The 18046-nt window shown below is 36.0% G+C and overlaps 1 protein-coding gene across 2 annotated transcripts in view; it reads left to right on the top strand.

The window, feature by feature from the left end:
• DNAH14 (dynein axonemal heavy chain 14) overlaps nt 1–18046 on the top strand; it is a 398894-nt gene that overhangs the window by 76268 nt on the left and 304580 nt on the right. For both annotated transcript variants that reach the window (XM_088845531.1, XM_088845532.1), the window contains 3 exons: nt 15962–16232; nt 16645–16693; nt 16789–16886. In XM_088845531.1, coding sequence (XP_088701657.1) covers nt 15962–16232; nt 16645–16693; nt 16789–16886 — 418 coding nt within the window. The remainder of the gene's footprint in view (nt 1–15961; nt 16233–16644; nt 16694–16788; nt 16887–18046) is intronic.

Here is an 18046-nt window from a genome sequence, read left to right as displayed (position 1 = left end):
GGTCCATCTAGTCAAGGCAATGGTTTTTCCCGTGGTCTTGTATGGATGTGAGAGTTGGACTGTGAAGAAAGCTGATTGCCGAAGAATCGATGCTTTTGAACTGTGGTGTTGGAGAAGACTCTTGAGAGTCCCTTATATTGCAAGGAGATCCAACCAGTCCATTCTAAAGGAGATCAATCCTGGGTGTTCATTGGAAGGACTGATGCTGAAGCTGAAACTGCAATACTTTGGCCACCTCATGCGACGAGTTGACTCACTGGAAAAGACTCTGATGCTGGGAAAGGTTGGGGGCAGGAGGAGAAGGGGACGACAGAGAATGAGATGGCTGGATGGCATCACCGACTCTGTGGACATGAGTTTGAGTGTACTCCGGGAGTTGGTGATGGACAGGGAGGCCTGGCGTGCTGTGATTCATGGGGTCGTGGAGAGTCGGACACGACTGAGCGACTGAACTGAACTGAACTGAACTGAACATATATATCAATAATTACTTTAAATGTAAATGTAAATGGATTAAATGCTCCAACCAGAAGAGACTGACTGGCTGAATGGATACAAAAGCAAGACCCATATATATGCTGTCTACAAGAAACCCATTTCAGACCTAAAGACAGATATAGACTGAAAGTGAAAGGATGGAAAAATATATCCATGCAAATGGAAAGCAAAAGAAAGCTGGAGTAGCAATCCTCATATCAGACAAAGTAGACCTTAAAGAAGATTACAAGAGTCAAGGAAGGACACTACCTAATGATCAAGGGATCAATCCAAGAAAAAGACATAACAATTGTAAATATCTATGCACCCTGCATAGGAGCACCTCATTACATAAGACAAATACTTAACAAACATGAAGGAGAAATTGACAGTAACACAATAATAGTAGGAGACTTTAACACTACACTTGTGCTAATGGACAGACCATCAAAACAGAAGATTAATAAGGAAACAAGGCTTAACTGATACATTATATGAGCTGGATCTCATTGATATCTTCAGGACATTACATCCAAATGCAGAAGAATACACCATCTTCTCAAGTGCATATGGAACATTCTCTAGGACAGACCACATCTTGGGTCACATATCAAACCTCAGAAAATTTAGGAAAATTGAAATCATATCAAGCATCTCTGATCACAATGCTATGAGAATAGATATCAATTACAAGAAAAAAAACTGTAAGAAACACAAACACATGGAGATTAAACAAGTTTCTAAATAAACAACAGGTTACTGAAGAAATCAAAAGGGAAATCAGAAAATTTCCAGAAACAAATGACAATGAAAACATGACAACTCAAAACCTATGGGATGCAGCAAATGGATAACCTGGAAGAAATGGACAGTTCTTAGAAAATAGAGATTATGAACATCCCAATTACAAGCATGTGAATGAAGCTGTGATCAAAAGTCTCCCAAGAAACAAAACCCAGGACCAGATGGCTTCACAGGAGAATTCTATAAAACATTTAGAGAAGAGCTAATGCCTATCCTTCTAAAATTCTTTCAAAAAATTGCAGAGGAAGGAACACTTCCAAACTCATTATACAAGGTAACCATCACTCAGATACCAAAACCAGATAAAGACAACACAAAAAGAATTAAAACTACAGGCCAACATCATTGATGAACATAGATGCAAAAATCCTCAACAAAATTTTAGCAAACATAATTCAGCAACACATCAAAAAACTTATACACCAGGATCAAGTTGGATTTTTCCCAGGGATGCAAGGATTCTTCAATATATGCAAATCAATCAATGTGATGCACCATATTAACAAATTAAAAGATAAAAACCATATAATAATCTCAGTAAATGCAGAAGAGGCCTTTGACAAAATTCAGCATCCATTTATGATTAAAACTCTTCAAAAAATGGGCATAGAAGGAACCTACCTCAACCTAGTAAAGGCCGTATATGATAAGCCTACAGCAAACATTATTCTTAATGGTGAAAAACTGAAAGTATACCCCCTAAGATCAGGAACAAGATAAGGGTATCCACTTTCAACACTATTATTCAACATAGTTTTGGAAGTCCTAGCTACAGCAATCAGAGAAGAAAAAGAAAAGGAATCCCGATCAGAAAAGAAGTAAAGCTGTCTCTGCAGATGACATGATACTGTACATAGAAAACCCTAAAGACAGTATCAGAATATTACTAGAGCTAATCAGTGAATTTAGCAAAGTTGCAGGATACAAAATCATTACACAGAAATAACTTGCATTTCTGTACACTAACAATGAAAAATCAGAAACAGAAATTAAGGAATCAATCCCATTTACCACTGCAATGAAAAGAAATATCTAGGAATAAACTTACCAAAGGAAACAAAAAAACTGTACACAGGCAATTATAAGACACTAATGATGCTGGGAGGGATTGGGGGGTGGGAGGAGAAGGGGACAACAGAGGATAGGATGGCTGGATGGCATCACCGACTTGATGGACATGAGTTTGAGTGAACTCCGGGAGTTGGTGATGGACAGGGAGGCCTGGCGTGCTGTGATTCATGGGGTCGCAGAGAGTTGGACACGACTGAACTGAAGTGAATGAAAGAAATCAAAGATGACATAAACAGATGGAGAGATATTCCATGTTCCTGGGTAGGAAGAATCAATATTGTGAAAATGGCTATACTACCAAATGCAATCTACAGATTCAATGCAATCCCTATCAAACTACCAATGGCATTTTTCACAGAACTAGAACAAAAAATTTCATAATTCATATGGAAACACAAAATACCCTGAATAGCCAAAGCAGTTTTGAGAAAGAAGAATGGAGCTGGAGGAATCAACCTTCCTGACTTCAGACTATACTACAAAACTGCAGTCACCAAGACAGTATGGTACTGGCACAAAAATAGAAATATAGACCAATGGAACAAGATAGAAAGCCCAGAAATAAACACATACACCTATGGGTACCTTATCTTTGACAAAGGAGGCAAGAATGTACAATGGGCAAAGACATCCTCTTCAATAAGTGGTGCTGGGAAAACTGGAAAGTTACATGCAAAAGAATGAAATTAGAACACTTCCTAACACCATTCACAAAGATAAATTCAAAATGGATTAAAGACCTAAATGTAAGGCCAGAAACTCTAAAAGTCTTATAGGAAAACATAAGCAGAACACTCGATAACATAAAGCAAGATCCTCTATGACCCACCTCCTAGAGTAATGGAAATAAAAACAAAGGTAAACAAGTGGGACCTGATTAAACTTAAAAGCTTTTACAGCAAAGGAAACTATAAGCAAGGTAAAAGACAACTCTCAGAATGGGAGAAAATAATAGAAAATGAAACAGCTGACAAAGGATTAATTTCCAAAATATACAAGCAGCTGGTAGAACTCAATACCAGAAAAACAAACAGCCCAATCAATAAGTGGGAAAAAGACCTAAACAGACATTTCTCCAAAGAAGGCATACAGATGTCTAACAAACACATGAAAAGATGCTCAGCATCGCTAATTATTAGAGAAATGCAAAATCAAAACTACAATGAGATATCACCTCACACTGGTCAGAATGGCCATCATCAAAAAATCTACAAACAATAGATTCTGGAGAGGGTGTGAAGAAAAGGGAACACTCTTGCACAGTTGGTGGGAATGTAAATTGATACAGCCACTATGGAAGATGGTATGGTGATTCCTTAAAAAACTAGGAGTAAAACCACCATGCTGCTGCTGCCAAGTCACTTCAGTCGTGTCCGACTCTGTGTGACCTCATAGACAGAAGCCCACCAGGCTCCCCTGTCCCTGGGATTCTCCAGGCAAGAACACTGGAGTGGGTTGCCCACTCCTAGGCATATATTCTGAGAAAACCAAAATTGAAGACTTGTATCCCATTGTTCACTGCAGCACTGTTTACAATAGCTAGAACATGGAAGCAACCTAGATGTCCATTGATAGATTAATGAATAAAGAAGTTGTGGTACATATACACAATGGAATATTACTCAGTCATAAAAAGGAATGCCTTTGAGTCAGTTCTGATGAGGTGGATGAACCTAGAACCTATTATATACAGACTGAAGTGAGTCAGAAAGAGAAAGACAAATATTGTATTCTAACGTATGTATATATATGGAATCTAGAAAAATGGTACTGGAGAATTATTTATAGGGCAGCAATGGAGAGGCAGACTTAGAACAGACTTATGGAGATGGGGAGAGGGGAGGAGAGGGTGAGATGTATGGAAAGAGTAACATGGAAACTTACATTACCATATGTAAATTAGATAGCCAATGGGAATTTGCTGTATGTCTCAGGAAACTCAAACAGGGCTCTGTATCAACCTAGATGGGTGGGATGGGGAGGAAGATAGGAGGGAGGTTCAAAATGGAGGGGATATATGTATGCCTATGGCTGATTCATGTTGAGGTTTGACAGAAAACAACAAAATTCTGTAAAGCAATTATCCTTCAATTAAAAAATAAAAAGAATACTGGAGTGGATTGTCATTTCTTCCTCTAGGGGTTCTTCCTGCCCCTAATATAAAACTCCTGTCTCATGTCTCCTGCATTGGCAAGTGGGTTCTTTACCAATAGCGCCACCTGGGAAGCCCACAGTTATCAACATAGGAAATCCAAAATAGACAAAAATCTCCTGGAGCCAATAAGAAATTATAAAAAGGTTGCAGGATATAAGGATGAATATTAAAAAGTCATCCACTTTCTTATATACCAGTGATAAACAAGCATCTGATAAAAAATTATGATCCAAAATATACAAAAAACATAGAATACTCAACAGTAAGAAGACAAAAACCCCACTTTTAAAATGAGCCAAAGATCTTAACAGAAACTTAAAAGGTTACTGATAGCAAACAAGCATATAAAAATATCCTTAACATCATATGTCTTATGGGAAATGCAAATTAAAACGACGAGATACTACTACACATACATAAGAATGGCCACAATCCAGAATATCAGTTCAGTTTAGTTGCTCAGTTGTGTCCGACTCTTTGCGACCCCATGAATCACAGCACGCCAGGCCTCCCTGTCTATCACCAACTCCCGGAGTTCACTCAAACTCACGTGCATCGAGTTGGTCATGCCATCCAGCCATCTCATTCTCTGTCATCCCCTTCTCCTCCTGCCCCCAATCCCTCCCAGCATCAGAGTCTTTTCCAGTGAGTCAACTCGTCGCATGAGGTGGGCAAAGTATTGGAGTTTCAGCTTTAGCATCAGTCCTTCCAATGAACACCCAGGACTGATCTCCTTTAGAATGGACTGGTTGGATCTCCGTGCAGTCCAAGGGACTCTCAAGAGTATTCTCCAACACCACAGTTCAAAAGCATCAATTCTTCGGCGATCAGCTTTCTTCACAGTCCAACTCTCACATCCATACATGACCACTGGAGAAACCATAGCCTTGACTGGACAGACCTTTGTTGGCAAAGTAATGTCTCTGCTTTTTAATATGCTACCTAGGTTGATCATAACTTTCCTACCAAGGAGTAAGCGTCTTTTAATTTCATGGCTGCAATCAGCATCTACAGTGATTTTGGAGCCCAAAAAAGTAAAGTCTGACACTGTTTCCCATCTATTTCCCATGAAATGATGGGACCAGATAGCATGATCTTAGTTTTCTGAATGTTGAGCTTTAAGCCAACTTTTTCACTCTCCTCTTTCACTTCCATCAAGAGGCTTTTAGTTCCTGTTCACTTTCTGCCATAAGGGTGGTGTCATCTGCATATCTGAGGTTACTGATATTTCTCCCAGCAATCTTGATTCCAGCTTGTGCTTCTTCCAGCCCAGCGTTCCTCGTGATGTAGTTTGCATATAAGTTAAATAAGCCGGGTGACAATATACAGCCTTGACATACTCCTTTTCTTATTTGGAACCAGTCTGTTGTTCCATGTATAGTTCTAACTGTTGCTTCCTGACCTGCATATAGGTTTCTCAAGAGGCAGATCAGTTGGTCTGGTATTCCCATCTCTTTCAGAATTTTCCAGTTTATTGTGATCCCCACAGTCAAAGGCTTTGGCATAGTCAATAAAGCAGAAATAGATGTTTTTCTGGAACTCTCTTACAACACCAAATGCCTACAAAGATGTGGAGCAACAGGAACATTCACTCATTTCTGGTAGGAATGTAAAACAGTTCAGCCACTTTGGAAGAGACTAAATATACACTTATTGTAAGATCCAGCAGTTGTTATTTTTGGTATTTGACCAAGAGTTGAAAACTGAATTCCACACAAAAGCCTCCATGTGGATGTCTCTAACAGCTTTATTCAAAATTGCCAAAACCAGATACATACCCAGGAGTGAAATGATAGGGTCATATGGTAGTTCTATTTTTAGTTTTTTGAGAAATCTCTGCACTGTTTCCCACAATGACTATATCAGTTATACTCCCATTAACAGAGAACAAGGATTCCATTCTTACCAACATTTGTTATTTGTATTCTTTTCGATGATCTCCATTCTGATAGGTTTGAAGTGATATCTCATTGTTTTTATTTTCATTCCCTTGATGGTCAGTAATGTCAAACATCTTTTCATTTGCCTATTGGCAGTCTGCATTTCCTCTTTGAAAAATGTCTGTTCAGTTCTGTCCATTTTGTAAAAATGAATTGCTTGTTTTTTGAATGTTAAGTTATATGAGCTGTATATGTTGGATCTTAACCCTTTATCAGTCATTTCATTTGCAAATATCTTCTCCCACTCAGTAGGTTGTCTTTTCATTTTGTTGATGGTTTCCTTTGCTGCACAAAAGCCTTTAAATTTAATTAGGTCCCATGTGTTCATTTCTTTTTTAGTTTCCCTTGCTTTAGGAGGCAGATCTGAAAAAATGTTGCGGTTTATGTCAAAGCTTCTTCTGCCTATGTTTTCCTCTAAAGTTTTATAGTATCTGTTCTTATATTTAGGTCTTTAATTCATTTTGAGTTTATGTTGTATATGATGTTAGAAAATGTTCTAGTTTCATTCTTTTACAAATAACTGTCCAGTTTTTACAATACCTCTCCATTGTATATTCTTGCCTCCTTTCACATAGACTAATAGGCCAAAAGGGTGTGGGTTTATCTGGTTCTTTATTCAGTTCCATTGATTTGTGTGTCTGTTTTGTGCCAATACCATACTATTTTGATTATTGTACTTTTGTAGTAAATTCTGAAACCAGGGAGTGTGATTCTCCCAGCTCTGTTCTTACTCAAGATTGTTTCGGCTATCTAGAGTCTTTGGTGTTTCCCTTCAGGTTTTGAAATTCTTTTCTAGTTCTGTGAAACATGCTATTGGTATTTAGAGATTGCATTGAACCTGTACATTGCCTTGGGTAGTGTTATCATTTTAGCAATATGAATTCTTCTAGAACATGGTATATCTTATCATCTATTTGTGTTGGCTTCAGCTTCTTTCATCAGTGGCTTAAAAGTTTTCTGAGTTACAGGTCTTTTACCTCCTTCAGTTCAGTTCAGTTCAGTCGCTCAGTCATGTCCGACTCTCCGCGACCCCATGAATCACAGCATGCCAGGCCTCCCTGTCCATCACCAACTCCCGGAGTTCACTCAAACTCACGTCCATCGAGTTGGTCATGCCATCCAGCCATCTCATTCTCTGTCATCCCCTTCTCCTCCTGCCCCCAATCCCTCCCAGCATCAGAGTCTTTTCCAGTGAGTCAACTCGTCGCATGAGGTGGCCAAAGTATTGGAGTTTCAGCTTTAGCATCAGTCCTTCCAAAGAACACCCAGGATTGATCTCCTTTAGAATGGACTGGTTGGATCTCCTTGCAGTCCAAGGGACTCTCAAGAGTCTTCTCCAGCACCACAGTTCAAAAGCATCAATTCTTCAGCGATCAGCTTTCTTCACAGTCCAACTCTCACATCCATACATGACCACGGGAAAAACCATAGCCTTGACTAGACGGACCTTGGTTGGCAAAGTAATGTCTCTGCTTTTTAATATACTATCTAGGTTGGTCATAACTTTCCTTCCAAGGAGTAAGCGTCTTTTAATTTCATGGCTGCAATCAGCATCCACAGTGATTTTGGAGCCCCCAAAAATGAAGTCTGACACTGTTTCCACTGTTTCCCCATCTATTTCCCATGAAGTGATGGGACCAGATGCCATGATCTTTGTTTTCTGAATGTTGAGCTTCAAGCCAACCTTTTCACTCTCTTTCACTTTCATCAAGAGGCTTTTGAGTTCCTCTTCACTTTTACCTCCTTAGGTAGGCTTGTTCCACATATTTTATTCTTTCTGAAGGGACAGTAAGTGAGATTGTTTCCTTAATTTCTCTTTTGGATACTTTGTTGTTAGTGTATGGAAATACAACAGATTGCTGTGTATTAATTTTGTATCCTGTATTTTTGATGAGCTTTAATAATTTTCTGATGACATCTTTAGAATTTTCCATGGATAAAAGTATCATGTCATCTGAAAAAAGGATACTTTATTTCTTCCTTTTCAGTTTGGATTCCTTTTATTTCTTTATCTGCTTTGATTGCTGTGTCTAGGATTCTAAAAGTATGTTGAATATAGGCATCCTTATCTTCTTCCTGATCTTAGAGGAAATGCTTTCAACATTTTACTGTTGTGGATATTAGCTGAGTGTTTTTCATATATGGCCTTTATTATGTTGAAGAATGTTCCCTCTATGCTCACTTTCTGGAGAGCTTTTCACATAAATGGGTATTAAGAACTTTTCTGAAAAAGCTTTTCCATCTGTGGTTTTTAATCTTCAATATGTAAATGTTGTTGTTGTTGAGTTGCTAAATCATGTCTGACTCTTTACAACCCCATGGACTGCAGCATACCAGGCTCTCCTGTCCTTTACTATCTCCCGTAGTTTGCTCAAACTCATGTCCATTGAGTCAGTGATGCCATCCAACCGTGTCTTACCCCCTTCCATCCATCCTCTCTTACCCCCTTCTCATCCTGCCCTCAATCTTTGTCAGCATCGGGGTCTTTTCCAGTGAGTCAGCTCTTCGTATCAAGTGGACAAACTATTGGCGCTTCAGTCCTTCTAATGAATGTTCAGGTTTGATTTCCTTTAGAATTGACTGATTTGATTTCCTTGCTGTCCAAGGGACTCTCAAGAGTCTTCTCCAGCACCATAGTTCAGAAGCATCAGTTCTTTAGTGCTCAGCCTTCTTTATGGTCCAGCTCTCACATCTGTGCATGCCTATTGGAAAAACCATTAACTTTGACTTTACAGACCTTTGTCAGCAAAGTGATGTCTCTGCTTTTTAATACACAGTCTAGGTGTCATTGTTTTTCTTCTAAGGAGCCAGCGTCTTTTAATTTCATGACTTCAGTCACTGTCAACAGTGGTTTTGGAGCCCAAGAAAATCAAATCTGTCACTGTTTCCACTTTTTCCCCATCTATTTACCATGAAGTTTGGGACCAGATGCCAGGATCTTCGTTTTTTTAATGTTGAGTTTTAAGCCAGCTTTTTCACTCTCCTTTTCACCCTTATCAAGAGGCTCTTTAGTTCCTCTTCACTTTCTGCTATTAAAGTGGTATCCATTTGCCTATCTGAGGTTGTTGATATTTCTCCCAGCAATCTTGATTCCAGCTTGTGATGCATTCAACCCAGCATTTTGCATGATGTACTTTGCATAGAAGTTAAATAAGTAGGGTGACAATATACTAGAATTTGAAATGGATGCAATTTTATGGTTTCTTAAATTGGTGTATCATAACTGATTGATTTGGGGATACTGAAAAATCCTTACATCTCTGGGATAAATCCTACTTGATCATCATATATGACCCTTTCAGTGTATTGGTGGATTCAGTTTGCTAGTATGTTTTTGAAGGTTTTTGCATCTATTGTTTGTCAGTGAGATTGTAATTTTCTTATTTTGTGATATCTTTGGTTTGGGTATCAGGGTGATGGTGGGCAAAAGGAATGAGTTTGGAGGTGTTATTTTCAATATTTTTGGAATAGTTTGAGAAGGATGGATGTTAACTCATCTGTAAATATTTGGTAGAATTCACCTGTGAAGCCATCTGGACAGGAACTTTTGTTTTTGTAAATTATTGATTCAGTTTCATTACTGTTAATTGGTCTGTTGATATTTTATTTTCCTTTTTAAAGAAATATTTATTTATTTGTTTGGCTGCACTGCATCTTAATTGAGGCCCTCAGGATCTTTAGTTGTGGCATGTGGGATCTCATTCCCTGATCAGGGGTTGAGCCTGGGCCCCCTGCAAGGGGAGCACAGGTTATTAGTCACTGGACCACCAGGGAAGTCCCTGTTCATATTTTCTATTTCTCCCTGGTTCAGTCTTGGGAGATTGTACATTTCTAAGAGTTTGCCCATTCCTTCTAAATTGTTAATTTTATTTGTTCATTGATATTCATAGTAGTCTCTTATGATCCTGTGAATTTCTGTGGTGTTGGTTGTAACCTTTCCTTTTTCATTTATGATTTTATTGATTTTGGCCCTCTCCCTTTTTTCTTGATGAGCCTGGCTAAAGATTTATCAATTTTGTTTATTTTTCAAAGAACCAGCTTTTAGTTCATTGATTTTTTTCTGTTGTTTTTTAGTCTCTATTTTATTTATTTCCACTCTGATCTTTGTTTCCTTCCACTATCTGGATTTTGTTTGTTCCTCATTCTCCTATTCTTCTGTGTAAGTTTAGGTTGTTTATTTGAGATTTTTCTTGTTTCCTGAGGTAAGTTGGTATTGCTTAGAACTGCTTTTGCTGCCTTTCATAGGTTTTGTATCATCATATTTTTATTCTCATTTGTCTCCATGAATTTTTTTATTTCCTCTTTTATTTCTTCAGCCATCTGTTGGCTCTGTTTTGTAGTGTATTTTTAGCCTTATGCTTCTGTTTATTGCCATTTTTCTTGTAATTGATTTCTAGTTTCATGGTGGTGTGGTCAGAAAAGATGCTTGCTTTGAGTTCAGCTTTCTTAGATTTACTGAGGTTTGTTTTGTGGCCTAATATTTGATCTGTCCTGGAAAATGTTTCATGTGCACTTGAAAAGAATGTGTATTCTGCTTTCAGGTGGAATTTTCTCTATATATATCAATTAAGTTTGTCTTAATTAATGTGTCATTTAAAGCCAGTTATTGATTTTTTTGTCTAGATAAACTGTCCATCAGTGAATGTTGTGTTAAATTTTCTATTATTGTGTTGTTGTCAATTTCTCCCTTTATGTTTATTACTATTTACTCATATTTATTTATGTGTTCCTATGCTGGATTGTGAAAGTGAAAAGGGCTTTCCTGGTGGCTCAGCTAGTAAAGAATCTGCCTGCAATGCAGGAGAACTGGATTTGATCCCTGCATTGGAAAGATTCCCTGGAGAAGGGAAAGATTACCCACTCCAGTATTCTGGCCTGGAGAATTCCATGGACTGTATAGTCCATGGGGTTGCAAAGAGTTGGACATGACTGAATGACTTTCACTTTGACTTTTCATGCTGGTTTCATGTGTATTTACAATTGTTATATTTCTTGGATTGATTCCTTGATCATTATGCAGTGTCCTATTTCATATCTTATTACAGTCTCTACTTAAAGTCTGTTTTGTCTAAATATTACTACTCCAACTTTTATTTCCATTTGCATGGAATACTTTTCTTCATCTCTTCAGCTTCAGTCTGTGTGTCTCTAGATCTGAGGTAAATGTCTTGTAGGCAGCACATATATGAGTCTTATTTCTATATCCAGCCACTCAGTGTCTTTGGATTTGGGCAGTAGTCCATTTACATTTAATCTAGTTGTCAGTATGTATGTTCTTACTGCCATTTTGTTAATTGTTTTGGATTTGGGGGGTGGCATCTTTTTTCCCTTTTTTCTTCATTGATTCTCTTCTCTTGTGAGTTTATGGCTATTTTTAATGTTATGTTTGGATTCCTTTTTTTTTTTGTTTTTTGGTATATCTGTTACAGATTTTTGTTTTATAATTACTATGAAGTTTTGGTATAGCAGTCTATAACAAACATAGTTTAAGTTGTTTTTCTCTTAATTTCTAATGCATTTAAAAAAATGTGCTTTTGTGCTCTTGCTCCTTATAATAGTTTTGATATCATATTTTACATTTAATTGTTTTATGTAGGCCTTAACTGCTTATTGTGGATATAGATGATTTTACTCTTCTTGATTTTAACCTTCCTAATAGTTTTGTGTGTGGGATATTACCTACATGTACTATATATTTGCCTTCACTGGTGACCTTTTTAATTTTATAATTTTCTCATTTCTAATTCTGGCCTTTTCTTTTTTCATCCTGAGGATTTCCTTTAACTTTATTTGTAAAGCTGGTTTTATGGTTCTGAATTCTAGCTTTTGCTTGTCTGTTAAGTTTTTGATCTCGCCATTAAATCTGGAGGAGAGTGTTACTGGATTGCATGTGCTTGGTTGTATGTTTTCCCTTTCATCACTTTATCATACCATTCCCTTCTGGACTGCAGAGTTTCTGCTGAAAAATCAGCTGATAGCCTAGCCTTATGGGAGTTCCCTTAAATATTGTTTCTTAGTTTAATATTTTCTCCTTATCTTTAATTTTTGTCATTTTAATTACAATGTGTCTTGGTGTGTTCCTCTTTGGTTTCATCTTCTGTGGGACTCTGTATTTCATAGACGTGGATGACTATTTCTTTTCCCAAGTTAGGGAAGTATTCAACTCTTATGTATTCAAATATGAATTTGAATTCTCCTCAATTTGAATTCTTTCTCTTTCCTTTTTCTGGGACTTCTGTAATGAAAATGTTAGTGTGCTTGATTGTGTCTCGGAGGTATCTTAAACTATCTTTATTTCTTTTCATTCTCTTTTCCGTTGAGTGGCAATGATTTCCTCTATTCTGTCTTAAAGCTCACTGACCTGCTTCTTTGTATCATTTAGTCTATTACTGATTTATTCTAGTGTATTTTTCATCCAGTTCTTGTATTCTTTAGCTCTGTTTGGTTGTTCTTTATATTTTCTCTTTGTTAAAAACTTCTTGTAACTTCTCACTCTGTGCATTCATTCCTCTCCCAAGTTATTTTGTTATCTTTAACACCATTAGTGTGAACTCTTTCTCAGATTTCTGATCTCTGCTTCATCTAGGTCTTTTGGTGTTTTCTCTTGTTCTTTGTTCTGCCACCTCATTTAGTGTAGGAGATCAGATATGGAGAGCTGAATTGACCATCCTCTTGATTTATGCATACTATTTTTATCAGTTCATCAAGGTCTCTTGTTTATTTTATTTTGTTTTATATCATTTTATTATTTATTTCTCTCCCTATTCCCCTCTTAGGAGGAGTCACTGAAATATGACATTTTTGTATTTTTCTTCAATCCACCTTCCATAAAGTTACATTGACTTTTTAAAAAAAATCACGTCTTGGATCTTGTTATTATACATGTTAGAATTTGCAGTATCATTGTGCTGCCTTTCTGTTTTTACAAATTTTTACTCAACATTGTGCTCTTAAGATTCAACTCATATAAGTAAATCCTGATCACATGATAATATATCACTAAATTTCCCTTTGGTGAAGGACTTGTTAAATCCCTTTACTTCTTAATGACTTAAAGATTGAAGTTCTAGTAGGTGATTCAGATGACCACCTGATCTGGTCTCACCTCAGTAAGTGAGAAACACTTACTGGATGCCACAAGCACAACAGGTTATTTATGGGATGTAAGCTGTGATTCGTGGGGTCGCAAAGAGTCAGACATGACTGAGCGACTGAACTGAACTGAACTGAAGGAATCAAAAGATTACTTGAGAACCTATGCCTAGGTTGAAACTAACAGCAATTATATTTTTTTGTAAATAAAATATTTATACTTACAATACTCCTGTTATTTTTAAGTAGAGATAGCTATACTAGTCTAATTACATTAAAATGGAATTTAAAGACTTTAAAGAAAGACTAGGACCTGTTTTGATGAATTTGAAATATATTCCTGATGTGTGATTCTTTTTCTGTTTCATAAATAGATCCATTTGTATCATTTTAAAAAATTTTATTTTACATGAGTGAATTTGTCTTTATCTGACTTATTTCACTTAGTATGATAAACTCTATTTTGTTCTTTTTATGACTAATATTCCATTATATATAAGCACTGCACCTTCTTTATCCATTCCTTTGCCATTGGATATTAGGTTTCTTCCATATCTTGGCTATTGTAAATAGTGCCACAGTGAACTTTAGGGTGCATATATCCTTTCAGATTATGTCTTCTCCGGAGATATGCCCAGGATTGGGATTGCTAGGTCATGGTAGTTCTATTTTTAGTTTTCTAAGGAGCCATCATTCTGTTTCTCCATAGTGGTCATGTGTGTGTGTGCTCAGTTGCTCAGTCATGTCCTACTCCTTGTGACCCCATGGACTGTAACCCATAAGGCTCCTCTGTCCATGGAATTTTCCAGGCAAGAATACTGCAGTGGGTTACCATTCCCTTTTCCAGGGGATCTTCCCAACCCACATCTCTTGCATCTCCTGCATTGGCAAGCGGATTCTTTACCAATGCGCCCCCTGTTGTACCAGTTTACATTCCTGCCAATGGTGTAGGAGGGTTTCCCTCTTCTCCACACTCTTTCTAGCATTTACTGTTTGTAGATTTTTTGATAATGGGCTTTCTGACCATGAAAGTTGATACCTCATTGTAGTTTTGATTTGCATTTCCCTGATTATTAGTGAGGTTGAGCACCTTTTCATGTGCTTTTGGGTCATCTATATGTCTTCTTTGAAGAAATGTCTGTTTAGATCTCCTGCCCATTTTTTGACTGGGTTGTTTGTTTTTTTGATATTGAGCTTTATGAACTATATTTGTATTTTAGAAATTAATCTCTTGTAAGTCACTTCATTTAAAAATATTTTCTCCTATTCTGTGGGCTGTCTTTTCATTTTGTTTATGATTTCCCTTGCTATGCAAAAGCTTTTAAGTTTAATTAGGTTCCATTTCTTTGTTCTTGGTTTCATTTTCATTCCTCTAGGATGTAAATAAGAAAGTATTTCCGCGGTTTGAGTCAAAGAGTGTTCTGCCTCTGTTTTCTTCTAAGAGTTTTATAGTGTCTGGCCTTAAATTTAGGACTTGATCCATTTTGAGTTTATTTTTTTGTATGGTGTTAGAGAATGTTCTCATACAGTTTTTGCAACACCACTTATTGAAGAGACTGTCTTTTCTGCATTGCAAATTCTTGCCACCTTTATTATGGATTAACTGACCATAAGTGTGTGGGTTTTTTCATAGGGTTTCTATCCTGTTCCATTATTCTGTATTTCTTAATTTGTGCCACTCTCATATTCTTTTGATTATTGTAGCTTTATGGTGTAGTTTTATATTTTGTATTGTTATTATTTTTAATACAAAGGCCTTTTATTTGTAGATTTGGAATTTAGCCAACTGTAAACACATTTAAGGGGATTCAGGTACACTGAAATTCTTATCAGAATGTTTGGATGCTCTTGGACAAAAGGAAGTTTTTAAATTGAAGAGTGGTTGATTTACAATATTGTGTCAATTTTGGGTATACAGAAAAGTGATTCAGTTATGCATATACATATTTTTACAGCTTATTTTCCAGTATAGGTGATTGCAAGATATTGAATGTAGTTCCCTATGAGTTTTTTATTTTTGATGTAGTGTAAATGGGATTGTTTCCTTTATCTGATTTGTTGTTCTTAAATCAGAGTACATGGGAGAATCACCTGTTCAGCTTTTAGATGTTTTAGATTCCTGGACCTTGCCCCTACCTTTTAAATTCTTAGGATAGGGCCTAAGAAATTATATTTTTAGGAAGTTCTTAAATGATTAATATGTACCCCCTATGGCATCAAATGGAAAACTACTGCATTATAATGTGTCACTTATTTTACATTATTTTTTAAATGAAAATCAATTATATACCATTAGAATGTTATTCATTTATGCCAAAGTTATTAGTTTTCATTTATAATTAGTTTTATATTGTTATATATAAAAGAACACTTCTTTTATTTCCATGTTATAACTAGCACTCTAACATATCTGTTAAATTAGATTTTGAACAGTACTAAAGTAGATACAGATTTGAGAAAAATACATGCACCAATATTTCAAGTAAACCTACGATTGAGAACTCTTACTGAGAGTGATTCTTCAGGAAATTCTGAAGAGGACTTACATGAGTCTGACCAGTGCTCTGAAAAATCTGCAATATATGAAGATACATCAGAAAATGAAGTCAATGTTTTCATTAAACAATCAAGTGAAGAACTACTTCCAATGAAGAAATCAAAAAGAATGAGTTACAGCTGTGAAATTCTTTCAGGTACAGTGAATGAGACTATTAAAAGTGAGAGGAAATATCTTAGCAGCTGGAAAATAATACGTGAGAAAATTTTAGTAGTTTATGTATTATCAGTTAATAGTCTATGATTTTTATAAATATTAAAGGATAAATTAACACATGGAAGAAAATTTTAGTAGTTATGTATTATCATTAATAATAGTCTATGATTTTTATAAATGTTAAAGACTCTTGAATTTCTTCTCAGATCTCCTTAATCAGAATCTGGGGATGGGGTGTACTACTAGAATTCAGTCTTTAAAGTAACCTTTCTAGTTTATTCTTAGGGTTTTAGAAAGTACTGACAATATAACCTTGTTAATTAGCTGACATAAATATCAGTTTTTATATAAAAATAAATTTTTATTCTGTTTCTTTTGATGGATTCTGATAGAACTAGACTTCGAAACTGAGTCTGAGAAAAATTGCATGAATGATGATGAGTAAGTACTAGATATTTTTGAAATTTTAAGTAATTGTATTTTGTATTTTATGTTACTGTATTCTTCTTATATATGCTTTTATTATTTTCTCTTAGACTTTTAGAATTCCCTACAAATCTCTTTATAAATCCCAACAGATTGGAGTTTTCAATACAAATTCAAAATATGGTGGCTTCTATTGAAAAATGCATAAGTAAGTATTTTTTAAAGTTTAGTTAGATTCACTGTCTTTCTTTGGCAACATCCCAGAAATGTGCAGACATTACAGTATATTAGAAAATTATAAACTCACACTCTTTGGAATCAATCAATGTTAACTTCAAATTATTTGAGGATGTGTGAATTATACATATGGCTGTTGCGTGCCTAACTGTTGGGAATTAGGTAAATAGCCCAAGGTTCTGATTTTTTCAATAATGTACTAAATAATTTTATAGACTTAAATAAGGCATGTCTTTTATGTCAGAGCATAACAGTTAGAAATATTATTCTCACCTTACATTTTTATTAATAGTTTTCAGCATATAGGTCTTTCATCTCCTTTGTTAAATTTTTTCCCAGATATTTTTTGGATGTGACTTTACATAGGATTTTTTTTCTTTTTACTTTCCCTTTCTAAATTTTCATTATTAGTGTAAGAAAATGCAACAGGTTTTTGTGTTTTAATATTGTATTTTGCTGAATTCATTTATTCTAGATTTTGTGTGGAGATTTTTTAAGTTATCTTTATGGAGTATCATATCATTTGCAAATAGTGACAATTTTACCTCTTCCCTTCAAATTTGTACACTTTTTCCCTTTTTCTTCTCTGATTGCTGTGACTAAGACTTTCAATACTATGTTGAATCAAAGGAGTAAGAGGAGGCATTCTTGTCTTTTCCTGAACTTAGTGGGAAGGCTTTCAGATTTTCACTGTTGGCAGTGATTTCTGCTGTTTGACATAAATGGCCTTTATTGTGCTGAGATGACACCGCCTTTATGGCAGAAAGCAAAGAAGAACTAAAGAGTCTCTTGATGAAAGTGAAAGAGGAGAGCGAAAAAGTTGGCTTAAAACTCAACATTCAGAAAACTAAGATCATGGCATCTGGTCCCATCACTTCATGGGAAATAGATGGGGAAACAGTGGAAACAGTGTCAGACTTTATTTTTTGGGGCTCCAAAATCACTGCAGATGTTGTTTGCAGCCATGAAATTAAAAGACGCTTGCTTCTTGGAAGAAAAGTTATGACCATCCTAGACAGCACATTAAAAAGCAGAGACATTACTTTGCCAAAAAAGGTCCATAGAGTCAAAGCTATGGTTTTTGCAGTAGTCGTGTATGGATGTGAGAGTTAGACTATAAAGAAAGCTGAG

This window comes from Moschus berezovskii, chromosome 17, assembly GCF_049115385.1.
Source record: "Moschus berezovskii isolate FMDL1 chromosome 17, NW_MosBer_1.0, whole genome shotgun sequence".
In the NCBI taxonomy this organism is placed as follows: domain Eukaryota; kingdom Metazoa; phylum Chordata; class Mammalia; order Artiodactyla; family Moschidae; genus Moschus; species Moschus berezovskii.
This window is presented reverse-complemented; position numbering and strand designations above follow the sequence as displayed.